Below are 16459 nucleotides of genomic sequence, written 5' to 3'. Positions count from 1 at the left end.
AATCCCTCCTCCTTCCCAGCGGCAGAATTGGTTTGTTCCATCACACAAAGCCTGAGAGGTTCCTGAGGTCCAGTTGTATTTTGAAGAGTGGGGAATTGAGCTTTACTCCAAACTCTCTGTCAGGGAGATAATGGTGACAAGAACGCCAACTCTCAAAATCCATTCTGCTGCACAAAGCCCAGTTCTCGTGATTTTTATTGCAAGTGTCCTGATGGGAGGTTTTTATTAAAGTTCCACCTGTTGCACTCAGGTTATCAGAAAATCTCAAGTTTAATTGAAAAATATATAGTTTTCTAGCCTCCACGGCTGCAGAGAAAAGCTTAAAAAAATGAGTCCCAAGTCTTTAAAGTCAGATTTTTAAATGCATTTAGGTGCCTAACTCCTATTTCAATGGAAGTTAAGCTCACACACACAAATCTGCCCCCAGCAACTGAAGACAAAGAAGCCTAATTTTTTTTTTTTAAATCTCATGAGTTCTGATTTGAATCAGGATTTGACTGAGTGCGGATGGTAATACAGAAAACCTGGGTCAAACCACAAAATCCAGTAACTGGATTCATGCATCAGTTCACCACTGAGACCTTTAAAAACAACTTAAAATATATATATGGGTGTGCATGCTTCCCATGGTCAAGAAAGCAAGTAAAGAGTACTGAAGCAGCAAATTCTAGAGTCTCGTATCTGTTCCAGATGGAGTAAGATGCTTGGTAATTCTATGAAAGCCAACTAACAGCAGCATGCTAATTGAAAGGGGAAGATGAAAAAATAAGACCACATACTAAAGTTATTTTTATTGCCTACAACCAACACAGTCACATTGCAGGGCCTAATCCTACTGCTCTTCTTTGAGTGGTCCCTTAGGAAATACTATGGTAGCCAATAGGAGTACTCCATGAGTTAGGCAAGCAGGATTTTGCTCATTTTTGCAATGAAGGACTTAAGCCTTGTCCTCAGTACAATTAAACCAGTTTAAGTTAAAATCATGTTCAACAGAACTATATTTGAATCTACTCTCCAGCAAGGTTACAACTTATTTAAAAAGGCCTTTAAGTTCAAGGATCATTTGGCTCTTTCCAGATCAAATAAAGCAATTGTACTAATTTAAAAAGTCAAGACACTATTTTAGCTGATAGCATACATTTAGTTTATTGATTACCCCTGTCCTTCAAATAGGCAGACCACATGTCAAATCTGGACCATCAGATGCCTTTGAAAGGACCCAGAAATTGTAGTTACTTATTTTTTTTAATTTTTTTTTTTCCTCTGGGAGTCTGGACCCTGACTATACCTTGACCAAGAAATGTGTAGCCTGACAAAAAATAGACTACCCCTGTTGCAGGGGATAACCTAGTTCACCTTGACAAGCTATTACAAATGGTCTACTTGACAGATGCTGCTCCCTTACCCTCTGGGGATTTCGAAATGTTAACTCCAGGCACTACACTCAAGATAGGTTTTCACAGATCACAAGAACGTGAAAATACTCATATGCCATGATGGTCTGTGATTTTAACAAGTCATATAGAATTAACGTGCTCACACTTTGCATAGGTACTTAAAAAAATTACGTGATGCAATAATTAAAAAAATAAGCAGATGGTATGTAGCTTTTTAACTCAGTACTTTTCCTATTATTTTGTGTGTATTAAGGGTATTGACTAGATGGGAGATCAGCCATTGATAGGGATGGGACTAAGTTTTGGCTAACTGATATTTGATCAGTGTGAATGTACAAACAGAATGACACAAACTGGACTAAAGATCTTAAGTTTAATCACAAAAATTGTTTGTTAATTAAGCCAGAAGCTCTCAAAGTAGGGGTTGCTTTCCCAAGTGTATTCTCAGAAGCGGTTTAAAGGAAGAGTGTGTGCCAGAAACTTGATCCCATTCCATTACCCATAAGTTACCATGCAGAAACTAGTGGCTGTTTTTGAAAGATTGTAGGAATCCAGGATTGTGAAACACCTTGTACTGTGGGAAAAGAATGAAGACTCTGAATATGAGCCTGATCTAAAAGGAAAGGGGTTGGAACATTCATAGGCTTAACTATTTTATCATTTAAAAAAAAAAAATCTTCACACAAGCCAGTGAAGTAGTTTCTAATTAAATAAAGGTTGAGAGGTCTGCTATACACACAGTAAGTTTGTGGATTACTAGCAAATTCTGTTTTCAGAGCTTGAACTACATGTATTAGAGCCTGCTCATGCAGATTTCAATCTTACTCTGCTGCTTTCAAGTACACTTAGATTTACAGGCTTGTTTGGGCTTGTCTACATAGGGAAGTTGTTTGGAATAGTGGAATAACTGTTTTGCGATAGCTTAGTCTATCAGTTCCCCCATATAGACAAGCCCTTCGCATTACTGCAAGCAGAAAACCAACTGATGTTCAAAAGCCTGAAAATAGGCTACTGGGGTAATGAATTAGGCCAATTTAAGATGAATACTTGATGTTATACTTCCAGTGCTCTACATTCTAGTTTGAGGGATGGGATATTTTCCCTAGTCTTTTGAAATCTGTAAGTTTACCATTGTTAGAATGTTGATATTGTTAAACATTCTAAGTAGGACGTTTACCAAAAAGGAAACAGTGGTCTACATCTGTTTCTCTTCTAGAACATGGGTGTATTTACAAACACTTATACAGAAAGCATAACTTGAGAGAATAGCATACATTGTGGCTCCTTTCGGCAGAAGACTACTGAAAGTCCAATTCTGCTCCAGATAGTGATTCTAAACATGGGGGCGGGGAGAAAATCAATCCTCTGTGGATTTCTAGATAAAGTGTGCTGCCTCCCAAAAGAAAGACACCTTCCGACTGCCAGCCCTGAAAACTCAAACTATGATATGATAGTCTATCTGATTCCTTTCATACTTTCACATCACCAGCAGTGAGGGTTCTGCAGCCCAAGTTAGATGTGTTCAATTAAGTGGTGGCTTTTGCCAGACTAGAAGTGCTCTTTAATCAAAACGCTCCCTAAAACACACATGAAAAAATTCGCTGCCAGATTGTGACCTTAAATTGGAAATAAACTGGTACTTTAGTAATGAAAATTGGGTTCACAGTCACCTTTCCTTTTAAAGTCTCCCATTGCTGGGCAAAGGCCCACACAAATAATGGACTGACTGAGTAGTGATATTAAATCTCATGCTTCAGGATTTAAGCCAATCTAATTATTAGGGGTTAGGACAACTGCGGGGAGGGGGCAGATTATCACACATCTGCCTAATGTGGGGTTTCTTGCCCCTTCCCCTAAGGCATCTGTTGCGGGACCCTACTGGAGACCGGATACTGAACTAGATGGATCCTGGGTCTGGCAAGTCTTACGTTCCTAGTCAGTTTCACTGTTTCTACACACCTAATGCAAAGTGAACAAAATGAAAGAGCAGGAAAATTATTTCTCTCTAATCTTAGGTGTCACTTGCAATAGCAGAAGATAAGCCCACCACCACACGCACATAGTCTGAAGTTTTTAAGTGGATGTTATCCCTTTACGGTAGTTTATAGGTTGGGGGTTTTTTAATCAAGAAGACTTTCCTTTTCTTAATTCATATAGAAAGCCTGCTTCTAGTCATTACCTTGTTACAATTGCCCTTTACATTGCACTGTTGGGGAGTCCTTGGGAGCCAACTTCTGCATGGACTATGGCAAGATGTTGGGTAGACTATAGCTTTATTCTGAATAGCAGCTATTGTCACACAGCAGAGTGCCTCAGCAACCAGAAACGATTCAGGTGTGGGAGTTTTAAAATGAAGATCAGTTTACGTTTCAATCTCATCCCTTCAAAACATAAAAACCCAACACTCTCTCAATGCAGCTTTTCAATTAGATATAGTCGAGTATTGCTGTTCACCTGCAGCCCCCAGAGCTAACTGGTTTCTGATGCGGAACTGATCCCCAACTCTTGTTCTTTTTAATTGTTTGATGAGAGATGGGAAGAGTTGCTGGAACAGAATATCATGATGGGATAAATGAGACTTTAAAAATATGTGTGTCTGCTTTGGATTATGTCCACATACATTCTCCATAGACACGTGGACCTCCCTAGCCCTCTCAGCATTTACCTCAATATAGAACAAATTCCTGAGGGAAATTAAATAAGATCTTCTCATTTCAGTGTGAGCTTTTGGCACTGTACCTTTTTAAATTTCTGTTTCACTAGCTACCTCATTTTTGTGTAGTCTCCCTTTCTGAAATTAAATGCTACTGTGTTGGGCTGGTGTGGTGGTTTCCCTGCAACGGGGATGTTAAATTTAATTGTATTGTGGTCACTGTTACCAAATGGTCCAGTTATATTCACCTCTTAGACCAGATCCTGTGATCCATTTAGGACTAAATCAAGAATTGCCTCTCCTCTTTTGGGTTCCAGGACTAGCTGCTCCAAGAAGCAGTCATTTAAGGTGTCAAGAAACTTTATTTCTGCATTCCATCCTAAGGTGACATGTACCCAGTCAATATGGGGATAGTTGAAAGCCCCCATTATTATTGAGTTTTTTATTTTTATAACCTCTCGAATGTCCCTGAGCATTTCACAGTCACTATCACCATCCTGGTCAGGTGGTCGGTAGTATGTCCCTACTGCTATATTCTTATTGTCTGAGTATGGAATTACTATCCATAGAGATTCTATGGTACAGTTTGGTTCACTTAAGATTTTTACTTCATTTGATTCTGCACTTTAACACATAGTGCCACTCCTCCACCAGCAGGACCTGTTCTGTCCTTCAGATATATTTTGTACCCTGGTATTACTGTGTCCCATTGATTAGCCTCATTCCACCAAGTTTCTGTGAAGCCTATTAAATCAATATCCTAATTTAAATTAATATGAGGCACTCTAGTTCACCCATCTTATTATTTAGACTTCTAGCATTTGTATATAAGCACTTTAAAAATTTGACACTTTTTAGCTGTCTGCCATTTTTCTTTTGACTGTTTCTCATCAAATCCTACCTGTATTTTATCCACTTCTATCCTCTTCTCATTAGGACACAGGGAATCTCCATTTATAGATCCTCCCCATAGGGATGTCTCTCTCCGAGCCACGTGCTCCTCCGCATCTGTCAGCTTTCCCCCAGCCCTTAGTTGAAAAACTGTTCTGTGACCTTTTTAATTTTAAGTGCCAGCAATCGGGTTCCGTTTTGGTTTAGGTGGAGCCTATCCTTCCTGTACAGGTTCCCCCTCTCCCAGAAGTTTCCCCAGTTTCTAATATATCGAAACCTCTCCTCCCTACACCATAGACTCATCCATGCATTGAGACCCTGCAGTTCTGCCTGTCCAAGTAGCCCTGCACGTAGAACTGGAAGCATTTCAGAGAATACTACCATGGAGGTCCTGGACTCGAATCTCTTACCTAGCATCCTAAATTTGGCCTACAGGACCACTCTCCTATCCTTCCCTATGTCATTGGTACCTACATGTACCACAACCACTGGCTCCTCCCCAATATTACACATAAGTCTATCTAGATGTCTTGAGAGATCCGCAACCTTCGCACCAGGCGGAGAAGTCACCATGTGGTTCTCCCGGTCATAGCAAACCATGCTATTTATGTTTCTAATGATCGAATCGCCGTAACTGTTGCCTGTCTCTTCCCAATAACTGGAGTTCCCTGCCCCGGAGAGAACCTCTCACACGGAGGATACATCACAACATCATCTGGAAGGAGGGTCCCAACTATGGTTTTGTTTCCCTCTGTTTCAGTTGGATGTTTTCCTTCCCTGAGACTTTCATCCTCCTCAACAGCACAGAGGCTGTCAGACCAAGGGTGGAACCATTCTACTGTGTCCCGGAAAGTCTCATCTATGTACCTTTCTGTCTCCCTGAGCTCCTCCAGTTCAGCCACTCTGGTCTCCAAAACCCGTACATGGTCTCTGGGGGCCAGGAGCTCCTTGCATCGAATGCACACATACGTCACCTGCCCATAGGGCAGATAATCATATATGCTGCACTGGGTGCAATAAACTGGATAGCCCCACTCTGTTGCTGGACTTCTTCCTGCATTCTCTTTTTACTCCTGAAGCTCATTCCTTTGTTGCTGTTTTGTTTTTAACAGGGGGTGTTTGGCTGTAAGTTAAAGAATGTTAAGTGTATCTTCCTTATACTCTCACAGAACTCCCATTAGCTGCTTCTGTTCGCTAGCTCCTCTGGTTGCTTAGGATCAGGCTTTTTAAAGCCCTGGTCTTCTTGAGTAGCCCCGCCCCCTGGTTAAGGGTTGAGGGGTGCTAAAGGCCTTAGGGATCAAAGCCTCGTTAAGAAGCTCTCAGCCTTGCCTAGCAGGTGACTAGGCTCAGCACATAGTCCCTCAAGCAAACAGACCACACAGTATGAGAATGAGTGGATAGGGTTCTGGCCAGGGAGTCAGGAGACCTAGTTTCTTGCGCTAGCTCTGCCACTGGCTGTGCAGCCTTTAGATGAATACCTTCACATCTTTGAGCCTTTTTACCCTCATGCCATCTGTCTGTTTAGATTGTAAAATCTTCAGGGAAGGGACTACTTGAAAGTTTGCAGCTGTCTAACACAATGGGAGTGGTACTTCTAGATGCTACTGTAATAGAAGTACCTAGAGGTGCTTCTAGTTTGTGCTAAGTACTGTATCTGCGTTTACATTTAAACGTGCTTTGCTGCCAAAAGAGGGGTGTGTGCGCTACTGTGGGATAACACTTGTTAGCTGTTCCACTGCAATGGCTTGTCTAGACGTGGGGTTGTTCCTGAGTAACTCCATGTACGGACCCTTATGTGGAATAAAAGTACCTTGTTCTCATTGCTGTTTAGCTTAACCCACTGGAACCAGGTGTTCTTATTCCTGATAAGTGTCCACACATGGAGTTACTCAAGAACTACCCTATATGTAGACAAGTCCTAAAATCCTAGTGGATATGAGGCACTTAGTGTTTACAGTGATCTCAACTGCAGGCAGAGGTATAGGGCTGACCTCACCTAGCTGCCTCACAGAAAAACTGCTCATGCCTTGTCTCCACAAGGATTTTAGTGGGTTAATTTCCCATGGTAAAAATGTACCTTTTTTTTTTTTTTTTTTTTTTTTTTTTTTTTTTTTTTTTGCAGTGAAGATGAAACCTTGGAGAGGGGCTTTTATAATTTCATCATTTTGATTCTTAAAAATAATGGTATCCACTGGCTCCAGATACAATTGTGAACTCCCCTTTCCCTTCTTCCAACCAACACATCTTTCGAAGTGCCTTATACCAAGCAATTCTGCTTGAGTAGTATCATGAAGGAAAAATCCATCAGTCACCACTGATATGTATGCACAGATGGTAGGCCTTCCATCTGTCATTTCTCACCCTCCTTTTTGGGAGGTGAAATACGCAGCTAATGCTCCATTACCTCCTGTTTTCTAGGCTTCTTTTTTCTTCCCTGTCTGGGAGATCAGATTCTTGGATAGACTAGCTCCTCAGGTAGGGGCTGCAGCTGGAGGTCCTGAAGCTGAAAGCCTTGGGTGGATGGGAAGAAGGGAGGCCTGTTAAATCATTAATTAGATGTGGGTGGTGGGTGTGTGGGTTGGGGGGAGGGTTCAGCTGATAGTCCAAATAACATTTTACAGGTATATTAACTCTCTTATTATTTTGTTTCAGGTGGTTAAGACAATAGGCTTGCGTGAAGTATGGTACTTTGGTCTTCAGTATGTGGACAACAAAGGATTTCCGACTTGGCTGAAACTTGAGAAAAAGGTAATTGAGATTTTGGGTTAACTATTGAAATTAGGCTAACTTTTGGTGTAAGAGTCATGCTGTGATAGCAATTGCTGATGTCTGTCCTGTACATGCTGTTGTTAATTCCTTACAACTCCATGTTTGTGACTTTTTTTTTTAAAGAGAACCAGCTGACTTAGGGTGGCAGGAATCCTGTGAACAATGGTCTGGCAAACCGGAGGGTCATTCCCATTCTTGCACATGCATATTGGCAGTCTGGTGTATAAATGTGATAGGGTTGTTTGCAATCACTTTATCAGGATGTTCCTTGAGTCTAGCCCCAGCACGTCAGGGCTATCCACAAAATAAGCAGCTATTTTTATTTCTCTGAGTGGAACCTGTTAATTTATGGTGCTTAATCTTCCATGCTGGCACAGAATTAGTTGCGAGGCTCATTAGAATAGATGGTTCATTTCTAGATTTTAAAAGTGTTATGCTATAATTAATGTACTCTTCATTCAGTGGCTTCAGATGTTTTCGGGGTTAAGATGAGCCCTTGGTGAGCAGACAGATTATTCCAAATCCGCCAATTGTAAAGTTTCTTGTACCTTTCTCTGAGGTGTCTGGTACTGGTCACTGTCAGACAAGGAACTGGACAGATCACTGGTCTGACCCAGTATGGCAGTTCTTCTATTCCTGTGTTCCTGAATATACAGAGTGTATTGTGGAAGTCCTCTGCTCCCGTATTATCAGGGACTTCAGGTCTTAAACCCTGGCCCACTGGACTCTTAAGAGCTAGTAAGTTCCAACCTGCCACCTAGGGACCGGCTAACTGTTGCTGGAGTAGAAGCTGAACCCTAACAGAGGACTCCGGTCCTGGATGCTGACAGAATGCCTGGGGTCCTGATTGGTTCACAGCTTCTATATAAACCCATTACAGGAACAGGAAGTTGGCCATGCAACTGGGTTCTCCGCTAGGTCAGACGACTGCACTTCTCAGTCGTGACAAATTTATGGAAATGACAGCAAATTTTTTTTGAGTATTTTGCCACATAAGATGCATAAAGAGCATTAAATACTTTTCATGCTGTTTAGCAGCTGGGAGTAAGGAGGGGGAGAGAGTACTCTGTGAAGCAGTGGAGTGAGCACATGGAACCACGGGCATTCCATGAACCGTAGTTTGGGGTGGTCTTCTGTTTGTTGCTTAAAATGCAAACAAATCTTCATTTTCCTTCTAGTCTCCCCTAACAAAACCATCTGGCATGGAGTATAGCTCAGTCTGAGGCACATGTACCCCTTTGAAGTAGTATCAATTTGCCCCCACTATCTAGTGCAGGGGTCTCAAACATGTGGCCTGTGGAGTTATTTGCTGCGGCTCACCAAGCTCCCCTCGACCACCACCCTCCCTCCCCGCCAGCACGCTGTGTCCCCGCTCCTCTGCCTACCTCCTGGCGCTTCCTGCCTCCAAACAGCTGTTTGGCAGCACTTAGCGCTTTCTAGGAGGGAGGGGGAGGAGTGGGGAGCCACATGCTCAGGGGAGGAGGTGGAGAAGAGGCGGGGCAGGGATTTGGGGAAGGGGTTGGAATAGGGGCAGGGAGGGAGCAGAGTTGGGGTGGGGACTTTGGGGACAGGGTGGGAAGAGGTGGAGCAGGGGTGGGACCTCATGGAAGGGATGGAGTGGGGGCGTGGACAGAGCGGGGGGCTTTTGTATCTTTATATTAAAAGGTGTCAGTGATGCGGCCCTCAGGCCAATGTACTAGTCCTCATCTGGCCCTCGTGGTGGCTTTAAGTTTGAGATCCCTGATTGAGTGAAAGGAGTTGCTAGGGAATGTAAGAAGGATACTATCTTTGCCTTTTTCTTGTAACTAAACAGGCTGCTTTTTGAATTAGCTGTGTGTTAAATTTTGTGCTATTGTAGGAGTGATCCTACAATGAATGCCTCATGGGTGGACCCTGGCACTTACACAGGTGCCCATCGATTTGAAAGGGATCCCATGCTGGTGCAGGAGTTTGTTGAAGAGTTGGGGCCATATTGACAGTAAATTCCTGAAGTAATCTGGTCTGTAAACCTGTACGAGAACACCGTCAAAACCCTTTTCTTTGTGAAAGAAACCCCTCCTATTATCAGTTAGCCATATGCTCAGTTTTTGGGTCTGTGTGTTCGTTTTGTCTCAGGTCTCTGCTCAGGAAGTCAGAAAGGAAAATCCCCTCCAGTTCAAATTCCGTGCCAAGTTCTTCCCTGAAGATGTGCCTGAGGAGTTGATCCAGGACATCACCCAGAAGCTGTTCTTCCTGCAAGTGAAGGAAGGGATCCTCAGCGATGAGATCTACTGCCCACCTGAAACAGCAGTTCTTCTTGGCTCCTATGCTGTGCAAGCCAAATTTGGAGACTACAATAAAGAATTACACAAGTCTGGGTACCTCAGTTCTGAACGCCTGATCCCTCAACGGTGAGTGCTTTAAAATAAAAGGGTAAAACTGCCTTGAGTCTTCCAGTGTATTCCAGCTATTTGAACTCCCCCCAAAAATGGTATGATCGGAAGGCATGACTCTTCAAAAGTTAAAGCCTTTGCATCTCATTGTCCTCTGTTCCATCCAGGCTGCATGTGCATGACTGGAGGGCACTATTCAATACTTCCTTTCATCAGAAAATAAATAAGGGAATATTTTCACTTCTTTCAGTCAGAGTTTGGATTCCCTCCCACCCCCAGGTCTAATCACTAGCAACTGTCAGCAGGAACGTTTTGACTGGGGAACAGCAGATTGCCTTTATGAATATCCCTGGACCTGGAGAAGTTCTTTTTGCACATCATTAATTTTTAAAATCAAATTATCCCAATGACACACACTCCCTGTGCCGGACATCCAGCTGCAAAAATGAACTTCTCTTTTTAGCTCATTCCTCCAACTGTCTCAGTGGTGTGCATTTTTCTTTCCATAAACTGTTCCACTTGGTCAAGGGGTCATGTGTTCTACCTTCATGCCCTTGTGGAATGAGACTGTGGCCTTGGTCAATGACAGCCAGGGGTTCTTGCTGGGGAGAGATGGGGAATTATCTATGTTCCACTTCATGAACTAGTCCTTCTCCCAAAGGTGTTTGTTCTTGGCTGAGGGGTGGGGGGCATTTAGGCTTTTAGTGAGGTTAATTTCAGCAGCACACATCTGCACTTCCTGTAGAGGGATACCAGTTTTGTTCAGAAATGCTACAGCAATAATCTTTAAAACAGCTTTATCTCCAGGTCTCAAGAGAGGGGACAAAGTGTGACATAAATATAAATGCATAGCAAAGTTAAATATTGCAACTGTATGACGCAGAACAAGTAACCTAATGCTTCTAACTTCCTTCCATGTATCAGAGTAATGGACCAGCACAAACTTTCCAGAGAGCAGTGGGAAGACCGGATTCAGGTCTGGCATGCTGAACATGGTGGAATGCTCAAGTGAGTACCTCTGTTGGGCTTATCTAGGTCATCTTGATTTGTTCTGTTAATCTCCTTAAGCACGCAGTTTTATTATGTATTTTTAAAGTGGGATCTCAAAGTAATTGGCCCTGGAAATAGCTGGACTATTATTTTCCAGTCCAGCATGGAATAATGTGAAAATTCAGTAGAATTGGAAACCCAGTTTTATAAAGTGTACTGCAGCCAAGCACAATGCATTTCCAGTCCAATTAACAAACCTGTAGGTCGGCATTGACTACTCTGATGTTCATAAAAGTTAAGATGACGTGAATGCTGGCACACACAGAGAAGACCTCAGTGAATGTATACAACCTTCTGAAACATTCATTTTGAAAGCTTCTTGAAAGTCCCTTTAAAACAAAATACAATTAGGCTTGTAGAATGGAAAGTCGGGTTTACATTTTTCCATTGTCCACATGTTGGTTGGTTGTCCCCTACCCCACATAATGACAGATGAATGCTACTAACCATCTCTTACTGAGAAGTCATGATTTAGGATTTAACTAAACAGGAATATTTTATTCTGTTCAATAATAAACTAAAACACATTCAGGACTTCTCCTGAGCCCAAGCATCAGAACTGGAGTTAAGTGCAAACTGTTTGTTTGTCCCAGAAGCGACTCCTCTTGTTTTCCCACTTGCACAGATGTTTCTTCCACTAGCTTTGGCTTGTAATTTCTAAGGAGTTGGTTATCTTATGTATATATTTGTATTTCTCTCCCCTCCTCCCCCTTTTCTCCCCCCCCCCCACCTCAACCAGAGAGAATGCAATGCTGGAATATCTAAAGATTGCCCAAGACTTGGAGATGTATGGGATCAACTACTTTGAAATCAAGAATAAGAAAGGAACGGACTTGTGGCTGGGAGTAGATGCACTGGGCCTGAATATTTATGAGAAGGATGATAAGTAAGTGTGTGTGCGCGCGTGCGCGCACATGCCTGATCCCTCCAAAGGACAACGGGCTGGTGCTGGAGCCCAAAGAACTTTAAATTAGTAAAATTAGTGCTTGCTTGGTGAATGTCACCTGAGTTTGGATAGCCCTGGGGTAAAGTTTGTGTTGGGAAGCAGGGCAAGGCTTGTGCTTTACGTGAATCCTGACTTGCCTCTTCCTTCCCTCACAATGTGACTGCTTTCTTCTTAGGCTATGCACCAGCATGTCCGAAACTTGAAATTATGTCTATAACATCTCTTTAAATGTAGTGCATGAAATCACAGAACTAAACTGCCAAGATTGTTAACTTCCATTTCCATACACGGCTGTAAAATCAGGCCCTAAAGAATTATTTTAGGGAAATATCAGTGTTGTCCAAAGTTAGGTGATCAGACACCACACCATCACAGTGGTTGCAGCGTAAGAATCTATAGACCAGATTCTCATTATGCACTCCCAGGAACTGCCTTTTTCAGGGATGAGTGCTAAACACAGTTGCCAATAATGTAAGAGCTAATTAGAGTAAATTCCTTTAGTGTGTCCGTAGTTGCAACTGATCCTTTCAGTAGTTGTGGGCTCACTAATAATGGAGTATGAGAGGGGGAAAGAAGTCTGAGAAGCAGGAAGAAGTAGACTGAAGATTAAAGAAGAATAAAGTTTAAAAGGAAATGGGTCCTCTTTGTGTGTGTCTCATTTTGCTGGATTCTAAAAAATGAAGCACAGGCCCAAAGTGCGGCAAGGTGAAATAAGAGGAAGTTTGAAATGAAGGATTCTGTGTCAATGACTTAGGCTCTTAGTCCTGGATTCATTTCTCTGAATTTCTAATATAAATTGTAAGTCCTAATAATAGTAGGGTTGCAACAGGACCGTAGGGGATGGAGAGTAAGTCTGGGTCTAAAATGACAGTTGAGATGTAGCATTAATGGGAACTGTTTGAGGTTCCTGTTAGGACTGCAGAGGAAAAGAACGCATTTCTCTTTGCTGTGTTAATGTGTGCCATCACCCAGAAAACAAGGAGTGTCACATGAGATATTACATGAGTGAAACTACCTTTCTTTATTTCTTGAATGACTGGTTTCGCTGTGTAACCATGGTCACACAAACAGGTTTTTCGAGCTGCATAACCAGGCAATATGTAGCCTTGACCTCTGAAAGAGAATTATGTAGAAAAACTTACAAAACAAAATTATTTTGTCACATTATTTTATTCAGCTTTTTTGCTACTATGCAATTGGATCTTCTGAGCAGATAATGTCAGGACTAGGAAAAACGGTGTACGTAAATCAGGACTGGAGGCACCGGCAGAGCTTTGGGATTGGGATGGGGGAGGTTGGGGAAAATTTTGCAAATGTTTTGTTTACTGTTGAGTAAGATATTACTACTTATTAAATACAGGAGTCTATGCTATGTCGGTGCCTATATTTAAGGGTGAAGACCAGTCCCCCCAAACTTGATTTCTACTACAGTATTTAATATGTGGGGTGGGGGAGAGAGAAGACTCTCATTATAACGTACTACATCTGGAATTTATTCAACAAGGTATCCGTGCCACCTCAAGTATACTGTATACTACATGCTGGTGTTAGATTTCTTATTTTATTTAATATGGAGGAGACAGGAGCAGTTATTGCCAAATTAAAACCTAGGCAAGCAAATTACTCTGTGTGTACAGACGTACAGGTACACAGAATAAAGGTTAAGAAATGCTAAATTTTAATAGGTGTTCATTTTACTTTTGCACTGGTTTAAAGGCTGGTGCTGGGAAGAAGGCTTGGGCCCAGTGTTTCTACAATCCTGGGTTTAAATGGTAGGTAGCTTCCACCATTTGATACAAGGCTTGGACAAATTTGCCTTAAGTTGCAAGCTCTTGTTTCTCTGGGCCTCTTTTCCTTCCCTTCCCTTCCCTATGTATAGTGCTTATAATCTTGAAGAAACTCCAGTTATTAGAAGTAATAACCTGGAGTTGTTAAAACATTAAATATTTCTAGTACACTAAAGAGGTTATTAAATGTTTGTTAGAAATTCCTTTGTCATTGAAACTGTTTGCCATCTTAATGATGGATTACTGGACGCACAGCTCCCCCCCCCCCCCCCCCAATGCAGTGTGCTATAGAACTTGTAAGAATCCGCTGTTCTTTGTGAGCAAGCACTGGAATTCTGCAAGCTTAATGTCTTCACTTCCACTTTGCTTCATTAAATTATCAAGATGGAATCTGCCTATTCTATGTTTTAACTGAAACAGAGAAATTAAATTCGTGCTTGTCACTTCATCTAGGTAAGGAGAATTTTACACTGGCCCTTTCTTGTAAAGGGATGCTGTCTGAGCAGATTTTGGCTCAAAATTTAGACTGCAAAAATAACTTTTTTAAAGACTAATGAAAACTGGTTTTTAAAAAATAACTGCACGTGCCCCAACAGTGTCTGAACACAGATGCTGCAGTATTGGGCAGGTATATGAGAACCTAAAAATGAAATGGACTAGAAAACAATTGACTTAGTAATTTCTCTTTTGATTTATCTCTTATTTTTCCAAGCTCAGAAATTCAAAAAGTAGTTGGCATAAATAGTGAAAAGTTAAGATATGGACTTGTAATTTTTTTGTTTTAATAATCTGAGGTCTTTGTATTATTGAGAGGAATTCTTGTTTGTTTTAAAATAGACTTTTAGCCTACCAGTTTGTGCTTTAACTGCAGGTATGTTTTCCAGTAGCAAAGAACTGGATAGGACTGTTTAGCATATGAGAGAGCCCATGGTTTAAAGTTCTGCTGTATGACTTTTGGGCAAAGTCCCTTGTGCAGGTTTCATGCAAGAACAAAACATCTCTTTGTCTCCAGTCTCACCAATAATCTGTGTGGGGGGGAAGAAATATAAAAGAGGTGTCTGCTTCCCTTAACTGTCTCTAATAAGCAAGTGGCTGAGTCCCATGATCATATTCTTAAAGAAGATTTTCTGGGGCCTAAATCCATAGCATGCTTAAGTGCTGTCCTGAATAGGGATTGCAGAACATGGGCCTTAAAAGACAAAAATATGTTCCATTGTATATTTTATTAGTCAGAAAATAGATGTAAACTTCGGAGTCTGTATCATTCCAGACAGTGTTTGTTAATAGTTTTGGAAGGGCCCTATATACTTCAGTGCAAGAAAAAAAAAAAAGGTATTGTGGGGTTTTTTTTTTGTTTTTTTTTTTTTTTTAAAGCCAAGATTTTCAAAAACTGGTGCCTGAATTAAGGCTCCTAAATCCATAGTTAGATACCTTAAAAAAAGGGGCCTGACATTCAAAAGTGCTGAGAATGTAACAGATCTTGCAGTAGTCAAATGGAGCTGTGGGGACTGAGCACTTCTGAAATTCAAGCGCACACACTCTTGCATTTAATGGCCACAATGTCACTAGGTTGGTTACATTGAATTAGGAAAGGGAGAGCCGCTGAGTTCAATAAGGGATGTTGAGGGACATATCTTCCTGTAGGCAGAAGAAAATGTTTTTCTCAGTTTTATTTAGTATTTCAAGTTGTCTAGTCTGTTTTAGAGCATGTGGCTCAGGCCCGCCCCCCCCCCCCCCCACAGAGGAGTGAAGTAATGGCACATTGTTTCAAATTCTGGAAAGAAGATCAATTAACCACACATCTTGTTGTTACAAACAAAAACAACTTGGCTTCTTTTAAAACCTGTCTTTGTTTTCAGATTGACCCCAAAGATTGGCTTCCCCTGGAGTGAAATCAGAAACATCTCTTTCAATGACAAAAAGTTTGTTATAAAACCTATTGACAAGAAGGCACCTGTAAGTACATTTAGAATGAACTCTTGCATATCAAGTTTAGATTGTTAAATACTTTTCATCTCCACGCCACAAAATACAGTTCTAGTACTCCTTATAAAAACTCTCATTGCATCAGAAACAGTATATACTACTACGGAGTAGTCATCAAATATTTCTTCCTATAACTAAGGCTGCAGTTCTGTCACAGAAGTTGTGGAAGTCACAGATTCCATGACTTTCTACGACCTCCGTGACTTCTGCAGCAGCCAGTGCGGCTGACCCTAGTGCCAGCTGCTCGGGCAGCTCTAGGCAGCACTGGCCCCAGGGAGTACCCACGCAGTGGCTGACGGAACTGTTCATCTTAGAAAAGAGATGACTAAGGGTGAATATGATAAAGGTCTATAAAAATCATAAATGGTGTGGAGCAGGTAAATAGGGAGGTGTGTTTTACCCTTCATGAAACACAAGAACCAGGGGTCACCCCATCGCATTAATAGGCCACTGGTTTAAAACTAACATAAGGAAGTACTTTTTCACACAATGCACAATCAACCTGTGGAACTTGTTGCCAGGGGATGTTATGAAGTCTAAAAGTATAACTGGGTTCAAAAAAGAATTAGATAAATTCATGGAGGCTAGGTCCATCAATGGCTATTAGC

The 16459-nt window shown here is 41.6% G+C and overlaps 1 protein-coding gene across 1 annotated transcript in view; it reads left to right on the top strand.

Moving 5' to 3' along the window:
* The window catches only part of EZR (ezrin), a 54862-nt gene that overhangs the window by 27605 nt on the left and 10798 nt on the right, over positions 1-16459 (top strand). Inside the window, exons 4-8 of the mRNA XM_074948700.1 lie at positions 7594-7689; positions 9826-10100; positions 11007-11090; positions 11872-12018; positions 15725-15821. Coding sequence (XP_074804801.1) covers positions 7594-7689; positions 9826-10100; positions 11007-11090; positions 11872-12018; positions 15725-15821 — 699 coding nt within the window. The remainder of the gene's footprint in view (positions 1-7593; positions 7690-9825; positions 10101-11006; positions 11091-11871; positions 12019-15724; positions 15822-16459) is intronic.

The sequence above is a fragment of the Natator depressus genome, chromosome 3, assembly GCF_965152275.1.
Source record: "Natator depressus isolate rNatDep1 chromosome 3, rNatDep2.hap1, whole genome shotgun sequence".
NCBI classification, from domain to species: Eukaryota; Metazoa; Chordata; order Testudines; family Cheloniidae; genus Natator; species Natator depressus.
This window is presented reverse-complemented; position numbering and strand designations above follow the sequence as displayed.